This window comes from Clavelina lepadiformis, chromosome 4, assembly GCF_947623445.1.
Source record: "Clavelina lepadiformis chromosome 4, kaClaLepa1.1, whole genome shotgun sequence".
Taxonomy (NCBI): domain Eukaryota; kingdom Metazoa; phylum Chordata; class Ascidiacea; order Aplousobranchia; family Clavelinidae; genus Clavelina; species Clavelina lepadiformis.
This window is the reverse complement of record NC_135243.1, coordinates 15224430-15233824: the sequence shown is the minus strand read 5'-3', so window position 1 is coordinate 15233824 and position 9395 is coordinate 15224430. Positions and strand designations below refer to the sequence as shown.

The 9395-nt window shown below is 33.9% G+C and overlaps 1 protein-coding gene across 2 annotated transcripts; it reads right to left on the bottom strand.

Moving 5' to 3' along the window:
* Positions 1–8901, bottom strand: LOC143451572 (uncharacterized). Of its 2 annotated transcripts, XM_076952231.1 has the most exons (10): positions 6363–8901; positions 5928–6132; positions 5552–5802; positions 4151–4259; positions 3828–4054; positions 3612–3749; positions 3357–3527; positions 3032–3174; positions 2813–2915; positions 2435–2518 (listed from the first exon to the last, which is right to left on the bottom strand). In XM_076952231.1, the coding sequence occupies exons 1-9, from the start codon at positions 6378–6380 to the stop codon at positions 2876–2878; spliced, it is 1302 nt and encodes a 433-aa protein (XP_076808346.1). In that variant the 5' UTR covers positions 6381–8901; the 3' UTR covers positions 2435–2518; positions 2813–2875. The 2 variants fall into 2 exon arrangements, with proteins under 2 accessions (XP_076808347.1, XP_076808346.1); XM_076952232.1 differs by lacking the exons at positions 3032–3174; positions 3357–3527; positions 3612–3749; ... (3 more) ...; positions 5928–6132; positions 6363–8901 and adding exons at positions 1–698; positions 788–975; positions 1278–1349; ... (1 more) ...; positions 1799–1891; positions 2045–2225 and having other exon boundaries at positions 2813–3024.
* Between the last annotated feature and the right edge of the window lie 494 nt (positions 8902–9395).

The window sequence follows — 9395 nt, the reverse complement described above, 5'->3', positions numbered from 1 at the left end:
TATATGTAATGAACGTTTAATAACTGAAATGCGTACAAAAAAATGGAAACAAATGCAGTTAAACGTAATTTTGTGGCATAACTGACTCAAGGACACGGGTTAAAACTAATTAGTTTAAGCTTCATCTTCGTTATCTGAACCTTCGCTTTCCGAGCCAAATTCAGTTAAAATGTGTTGAAGCTCAGATAAATTTATTGGTGATTCACTTTCATCATCTTCTTTCTCCATTGGGTCCAATTTTGCCATATCGGAAGTGCCTAGCTTCTCATTGAGCAGAGGTGTATTTGCTTGAAAAGGTACTGTGCCCTTAATGTCATTTATAAAAGAAAGAAGTTCGATCTCTGCTTGCAACTGATGGGTAACCACATATGGTTCCACAACCTCACAGCCTTCTACAAGATTAGACACTATGTTTATTTGCTTTTGATAGAAGTTCATCACACTTGTCATATCTTCTTTTAAATGACACATTTCTTCTTTGCACCTTTCCCGAATGCAATGTTGTTCCTTGATTTTTTTTTCAATAAAACCAGGTACGTTTTTAACTGGCCCAGACCCGACAACCATTTCAAAAGTTATGCTTTTCATTTCATTTTGTGGAACATTCTGGTATTTATTATACATAGTAATCTGATGACGAATGTTGTTGTTAACCTTCCTGATGCTTCGCACTAGTCGTTGAACAATTGTTTGACCAGCTGAAAAATCATCATGTACAAACTTGAAAATAACAGAACAGTAGCTTTATCGATAATGTAACCCCATGCATAGTGCATGCACAAATTACCTGGGTATTTTTGAATCAAAGTAGATAAAAATTTTCTTTCGATATTTAATTTATAAATGTTCTCCAAAATTTCTGCTCTTTTTTTCTTCACAGCACTTGACAAATATTTAAGCATCATATCATCTTTTACATCCCAACGAATCAATATACCGTTTTCTACTTCAACTTTGGAAAGATGACTGTCAAGTCTACAAAACAACGCATACAATATGTAAAATAGAAGAACATGCAATACATCGATGAAGAAAGCATATATCATGTCCTGGCAAACAATACTCTTGGCAATTGAACTCCCATATACTGCATTTTCACCATCATTGTGTGGGTTTTAACTTTATCACAGTAAATTTGGTGGATACACTGTTGTTACTGTTTTATAAGCTTTTCTAATGGTTTCTGATGTTGCAGCAGTGGGAAGTAACAATATTCGTTTATGTCTGGGGAATTATTGTAGTAACTCAATTTAACATTGATATGTCCTTCAGCTTACTTAGCAATTTGGTCAACTTTTCCAGAAAGTATTTCAGACGTTATTTCCTTGGTCAAATCTTCAACTTCTTCTCTACAAATTAACAAAATTATATAGTTTCCTATACAATTATACAAAATTCTATTCCTAAAGGATTCAGTACTTAAATTTGTATGTTCAACAGTTTCGCAATTTTCACTTTTGCAATACAACCCACAAACAGTAACTAGCATGAATTTTATACACCACAAAATTGTATTGAAAAATGTATCATTCAGAAAACATTTAGTCAACTCACTTCAACCAGTAGTATTCTTGAAGTTTAAGTGAGTATTCTTCTACCCAAGAAAAAGATGCCATTTCTGCAGAAGAATACGGCTCTGGTTGCAGAGCTATTGCTTTTAATTGATGTTGTGTTAATGTTCCTGTAAGGTTTATTGTATAATGTTATACTCTCATTTCTGAAAATAAATAACATGGAATATAATAATTCAAATAGATGATACAAATACAAATATACAAAGACACATAATCATACATACCACCAGGGTAAGAAGCTGCCATAGCTTCTAATTCACTCTTGGCCAATTCCATTTTGCAGCTAGCTCTCTTCAGCTTGTTCATCAATGCATAACCTTTGAAACAGAGCTTAAAGCTTGTCATATTTATTTTAGTTATTTAGTGCATGTTTGAAAGCTGAAGAAAAAGAAAACCTAAATCATGCAAGTTTACTTAATTGCGTGAAGATATCTTAAGTCAATCTGGACCAAATCACAAACAAGGCTTACCCAATTTTTTTTTGATCTTGCGCCCATAAAGAATCAAGCCATCGGTAAGCAAATCAGTACGATGTTCCGGTTTCATCTCTTTTGAGATTTTGTTAAATCCACGAAGGTATGCCCATAATCGCTCCACAGTTTCACCATCCGTAAGTCCAAACCCGTCCAGGAACCTTGGGTTGAATTGTTTCTAAATTTTAAACAGAACAAAAAAACTGAGAGATAATTATCTCATTACACTTGAATACATCATTATATAAAGATTTTGTCATACAGACAACAAGTTTTTCAAAATTAGACCTTAATATTTTCGGTGAATTTCTTGTGCTCAGTGTAATAAAACTAAAAGACTTTGACCTAACAGTTGTACAATATATAGGTATAAAATATCATGTTTACCTGACAAGAGAAAATATGGCCATATGAATGAAAAACAGGTACTGCAAATGTTATTTTATTAAGAATTGCAAAGTTTTTTCGGACCTAAATAATGAAATCATATTGGAATCCAGAAAGAAAATCACAAAATCTTAATTATTATTTAAACATAAATGCAGTATTTTATGTAAGCAAAAATGATTAACTAACTTGCACATACAGCATCGTCTGCAGTATGCACTAACATTAAGAACACTAATGACATGCAATCAATGACCCAGGAGTAGATTGCTTACAAATAAAATATGTTTCGAAAAATGGGTTGTATACCTATAATTTAAACGTATATCAATGTTGCCATACTAACACAATATCATGTGTAAATTCTTAAAGGTATACCTGAAGATGAACTTTCAGTTTGCAAGCTATGTCATAGAAAACTCTTATTTTATTTTCGTTTCTTTACAGAAGTTTTTCAATAGCTAAAACTGCATATGCTAGCCTGCAACAGAATCAGTTTTAAAAACATTGTTTACAAATACTAATACACAAATTCTACATATATACCGTAGTAATACACCTTCCACAAAACAACTAAAGCAAGAATGTACACTTTACCTTTCACCATGTTTTAAGTCAAAAAACATTGTCGGAAACTCATGTTTACAACAAACACCAAATACACCTTTGATAGCCAGTTTACTGCTTTTAGATTTCGATCTAATGATGTTGCCTGCTTGAAAGTCATTGCAATTTTTGGACTAAAAATAATGATTCTAATTAATGCATAAGTATGCAGCATTTATTCTTATAAATATGCATGAAATTCCTTGAAATGTATAATAGGACCATAACAATATGATTGGAAATCAATTGTTGAAGTTATGTACTTGATTTAATATTTTTAATGCATTTTGGTACATACTGTTAAGAAATAACTTACAGCCGAGCCATATTTGTTTTCATCATAGGTGTCTACAAAGCTGTCGACTTCGTTTTGGTTTAAAAAAAAAGATTGTTTGTGGTGAGGATCACAGCTTCTACTCCCGGACAAAATTCTTCTCACCAAACCAAAATTTGCATCTAAGCAATATGTCCGCATACCTTCAGGATTCTACCAACAAAACGCAGTTAAAGCCAAGCATTTACACTCGATCACAGAGGCCTGGGAACTTTCAATCACACTTCTTAGCTTTACCCCTTCACATGCTGGACACAGGGTACCCGTATCTATATCATCAGAAGAGACCAAACCATGCAGATGTTGCAGCTTATAGACATGGTGTCTATATGCCTCAACCACTTCTTGTAGCAAAACTCTTGACAAAGACTTTACCTAAAACAAAAAAAACAAGAAACATCCACAGGTTGTTTCGGATTTTCTTAGAAATACAAAACACTAAAAAGTGCTAACCCCTGCTGTATATCCAGGTACTCGCAAAAATCTATTTTCAAGAGCATGGCAAAATCCTTCAGTGGAAAGATGTTTTTCGAGACACAAGGCTCGAAAGTATTCCAATAGGTCAATGGATACTGCTAGTTTAGGCTTTTTGGGCGAACAGGTCCACAGATTTAATCTTAACAGAGTTTCAGGCTCACTCTCACAATAGCAAAATTGTACAGAAACCACATTTTCAAAACCTAAAATGCAAACTTTGCCAATGAACAAGAAAACAATGGATGAAAGAATGGCAGAGATGATTTATAATAAATGCAAAGGAATAAAAAAAATTATACCTTTGTAATCAACCACTGTAATGTGTCGAGTGTAACTTGACTGACATTCATGACCATCAAATCTCTTCAAAAGTCGTATCGGAGTGACCATTTTGCAAAACATGTTACCCTGTAAAGTGTAAATAATACCATTAACAATGTGTTACAAGTAATATGTTGACTAAAATTGCAAGAGCATGTTTGGATATTTTAACTAAGTGATATTGGTACATACACAAGAAATACAGGAATAGTTCTGTAAAAAAACTAAGTCTGTTTTAATCAACGATTTTAACATGGGTAGAAGCTTACCGCTTAATTTTGTTTTCCTATGTGGTCAAATACCACAACAACACATTTTTTTGATTTCGTGTAACATGGCTTCTACACTGAAATATTTAGGCTGTCTCAAAAAGCAATCATTTACAACCTTATCTTACTCCAACTGTCTTCTGTGATACATTGTGAGCAGAAGCAGCTAAACTTTAACGAAGAACTGCAAAACGTTTTCCCTAAATATATGCTTAACTTAAAATCTCCTTCACCACTTTAATTCTATAATTTCATCATGCCTGGATGCTTCACTTTGTTGCACAGAATTTTTTGTTCCAGATTTGTCTGAATAACTGCCTATCATTGATATAATTGATGACATTGAGCGATTTGAAACAACTTACAGCTAAAAAAAGAACAAGCACAAACATCATTCTCCAGCTGCCAGTCTTGCTATTACTGATTTGGCAGAGACCTGGAGATGTTTGAGCATTTAAAAAAGTTTTATTAGTAAGTAGTAGTGGTATAATGGAAGGGCTTTGAAAAATGTGTTGGAGGGGAATCTTTTGAAGGCCATGAAATAAAATGTGTCATACATATGGCACCAGTATTGTCTTTTACTTTTTATACTTCAGATACATTTTTGACACATTTTGCATTTCTCAGCTGTGAAAATGTTTTTAACAATATTGTAAACAGAGATCTAAGTTCAACATTATTCGATACATTCCGGTAAAAATGTAGGAATAATTGCAAAGATACTTGGTTTACAGTATTAACCCAAACAGTTTTTACATTCTACTGCACAAAAAGCAACTATGACATTGTTGTCTAGACCAGTTTAAAGAAATGTAAGCTACTGTTTCTTTTCCTCTAATATTCTGCCAGTGACAACTTTTTCTTGTGGTAATTAATTAAAGGTATGATAAATTATTTTATGTAGACGAATGTATTTAACTTATTATATATATACATTTGAAATAATTATTGTTGATTATCAACAGACAAATTAATAAACATTTCTTAAGACTGCCTACAGCACTAAAATGTTTACAAACATTAATGGCCTTTTATATCCAGATAAATGAGTGGTCTTTTTGTGAATAACCTTTACAAAAATAAAGATATTTGTATATAATTATTAATTACCATCCATATGTCTGGCAAATGATACCAAACAAAAGAATGACAGTTATCCCAGCACTGACGACAGTAATATACATTTGGCCCACAATCTCCACAACGAATTATGTTGGCAACTTCTTCAAAGCATACACAGCAAGTACGTCGCTCAGGAGAATAGAGGGTTATGGACAACTTAAACAACTTTTCTTCAACTAATCGCCAATCTGAAGACAGCTTCTCTCTTCTGATTTTGTAATTTAAATTTTCTTCCAACTCTGTGATAACATGAAAATTAAAATGCAGTATTCAATATGACTGTTAAGTGATTATTTTCAGAAAAAATGTAGCATAAAAATGTGAAATATATTGTAAATCTCCTTATATTATTTCTTTCATTCACCTCCACAAGAACTGTTAACATTACTAGTGCTTGGTATTTCAGGATTTGTAGCAGTTAGATCACCTTCCACAGAACCTCTTGTAACTATGTGACTGTTTGCATTGGGTTTCAACGCTGGACCAAATGTTTTGCCAAAGAGGTAAACGGGTCGTTTTCTTTTTTTGGGTTCTTTTACCCAATATCGAAACTTAGCTTTTGTAATTCCCTATGCAATGGAAAAGATATATCAATATATTGATTACTCTAACCACTATTATTGCTGCCCCATGTAGAAAAAATAACAGGACTACCCTGATTTAGATTAACAAATTCTTGGTATTAACGCTTGAAATTGGTATGAAAAGAAACTAATTACTATCTTATTAGCTATCCCATTTAAACAGACGTTAGATAAAAAACGTAAAAAACATAGTAAAATATAGTAAATGTACTTACTCCTTTTATTTTTCCCATTTCTTGACACGTAGGTCAAGTTTCCATTTGCAGTAAACATACAGGCAAATTCTTGTGCTATAGATATTTTTGTCTAACAATTACAACAATAAATTCAATCCTACAAAGAGGGAGGGGTTATGTAAGAGTGTGCAATATTCATTTCAAAGTTAGATCACTACTAACTCAGTTAGATTTTGTAGTGTAATTTAAATCAGCTGGGAAGCCTATATCTGAAAATAAAGCTAAAAAGAATACATTCAAATGTATATATAAAATATACTGCATATGATTGCACAAAAGTTGAGAATACCTGGTCTCAATAGCTGTCTCAGTTAAGAAAAAATTATGATCCTATGTCATGATTCATAATTTACAATACAGTGTTGCAGATTATAATTATTATTTAATGTAACTATATTAGCGAGTTTTTCAAGTACTGTATGTATAAATTACCAAACTTACCGGTGATACGAATAAACAAGGCATTAACATGGAGGTACATACCATAGTGTAGTCTATTGTTTATGATACCTGCATACCATTGCAGCGACTTGCTTGCCCAGACAATTTGATATGATATATGCCACAAACACAAGGTATACATATCTCAGCAATATATTTAATACTTGAAAGTTCTAATCAGTGAGATGTGAGTCATCCACATCTATTTGGGTCTGTTTAGCCAGTGGCAGTAGCCTACAATATATACTCATAAACAAGAAAACGTTTTCGTGCAAATAATTTTTGTTCATAAAAGGATTGCATAGGTTAGTAATAGCCCATTGGTTAAGATCTGCTCATGTAGACCAACAATATATAGTAAAAATTGAGTAAAATTCTATCTGCTTATGAAGTAAGTAACATGGAATTCTAACATTTTAAATTAAATTTAAGCAATTTAAGGTAAGTTAAGTCTTACACCACACTTTCTACTACGGTAACCAGCAAATATTTACAAGGTTCATTTCATTACAATTGGGTACACAGGGCCTGGAGAATGAACTATGCAAGACTCACAGGAGCTCAACCTGCTGACCCATGATGTTTAATCTAGCCCTTGAAATCCTGTGCCGGTAACAAAAGTCTGTGTGATGTGTGGAAGACCTTGATTTTCAAACAGTTAGTACTTATAAATTAGCTCCTGCACAAAATGCCAGCTCAAAGATGTAGCAGTTAAAGCACCTGGCTCAGCTTGCTACCGCTCGTAGTTAGCTATTTCAAATTCACTATACAGTTTCAAATTCGAGAAATACAATATAAAAAATTCAAATAAAAAAGTTGAAACTTAGACAAAAACAAGTTCAGTTACTAAACTCTAGTCACGCTGCGCAAAGATAAAGGTTGTGATTCTGTAACGAAAAAGTTGATTATTCTGTCTAACGCTGTAACCGTTAAGTTGAAAAATTACAATGCATGCAATCAATGTTATATTCACAACTACCCAACTGTGAACCGTAAATACTGAGAAGCAAACCTTCCACGTGACAGACTAGCCAAACTGCCATTTTTCATATTTGTATTTTCTTACTTCGGCTACTGGCACCTAGTGAAATAAGTGTCTATTTCAAGACCCAAGTAGACTAGCAAAATACAAATAGCGTAAGCTGTAACCGACTAGGCATGTACAGTTGTAGTTTTTTTCTGAATTTAGAATCTGACCACACTGAAATCATTGCACCTTTCAACGAGATCTTAGAAGTGCAAGATGGCTGAAACTAGAATGACTAGGTGGAGGATGAGTAGGGGTGGGGTGGGGTACACTTTGCAATTTGGTTGGCAAAATCTAGAAACTGTGGCCTGTGTTTGCAAGAGGTAGTGTCTACATGTGAAATATTCGGGTGCAGCAAGCATAGTCTTTAAAAACCTTGATTGTGTAGTTGCCACGCATTCCACAATGGGTATAACTGGCAGTCGGTGAGATAGATGTCACCCAAATTGCAAAGTTAGGCAAGGAAGCACCCAATATTGTTTTTCATAAACGTTAATGTCGCATATTGGGCTTGGCAGCTTTCGGTGAATGTTCATACTTAATGATGGGGAAAAAAGCTCCAAACTCAATTACTCAGCAGTCCGGGATGCTTACCACTACTAGCTGACAATCATCATGATAGATGCAATATTTAATATTCTACTGAAGTGTGTTTCAAAGTTAGTTATAGGGCATATAGGCCTTCTTGCAAACATTTTAGTGTGTCGGTGCAGTACTGGAATACTGGTAGCCTGTACTATAGGCCTAGACTATATACCTATATAATCTGTAGGCATAAGTCATTTCATTACAAAGGACATTATGTAGGCTATAGGCCAATACAGGGTCCTGTATTTCAACTACCGCCAATTGTTTTAGGTCTATGTAGGCCAAGCAACCTAGCTTATATGCGGGATGACACTATTTATTACACTGTAGATGCAATGAAGTCACTGTAAATTCACGTATGCTGTCTGTTTTCTACACAGCTACCAGCAATGTGACGTGCCCAAATGGATTACCTCATTCGAACACGATTAGCCTTACAACAATTATTTTAAGAGATGGAAATATTCTTTTTAGCCCATACGAATGGGTAATCCATGCAATCTTTTTTCCCTTTCCTATGGGCTAATCCTTGACGAATGGGGTGAACATGTTTACAGAACAGGTTGTCTATCAACTATTCTTCGATTGGTTAACAATTATGTCGTGAACTGAGAATGAACTTGCGGTAATTAGGACTTTATGTACTAATAGCGCGGTGAATAGTAGATACATATTTATAACATCACAACTTGGAAGACAATGGAAACAGCGTCTTCCAACTCCACAATAGACATACTTTTATCGGATTTGTTTTTATTTGAGGGGTCTGATCTCCACCACACTTTCCCTCCAGGATTATGAGTATAACGAAGAATAAATTAATTAGTTTAATTGCAAAATCCCTCTCATTAAATGACTTCCACACTTTACTTTAACAGATTTGTGGCCAGCAGGATGTCAGTACACCATGATGACTTCATCTGACTTCTTATAAAGTTGCATGTTCTTCTCGGGAA

Coding starts and splice junctions, on each gene's coding strand:
- LOC143451572 (XM_076952231.1), bottom strand. Junction 4,260..5,551: donor ATTTGCCAGACATATGGATG/GTAATTAATAAT, acceptor TACACTTTACAG/GGTAACATGTTTTGCAAAAT. Junction 3,175..3,356: donor AAAACAAATATGGCTCGGCT/GTAAGTTATTTC, acceptor CATTATTTTTAG/TCCAAAAATTGCAATGACTT.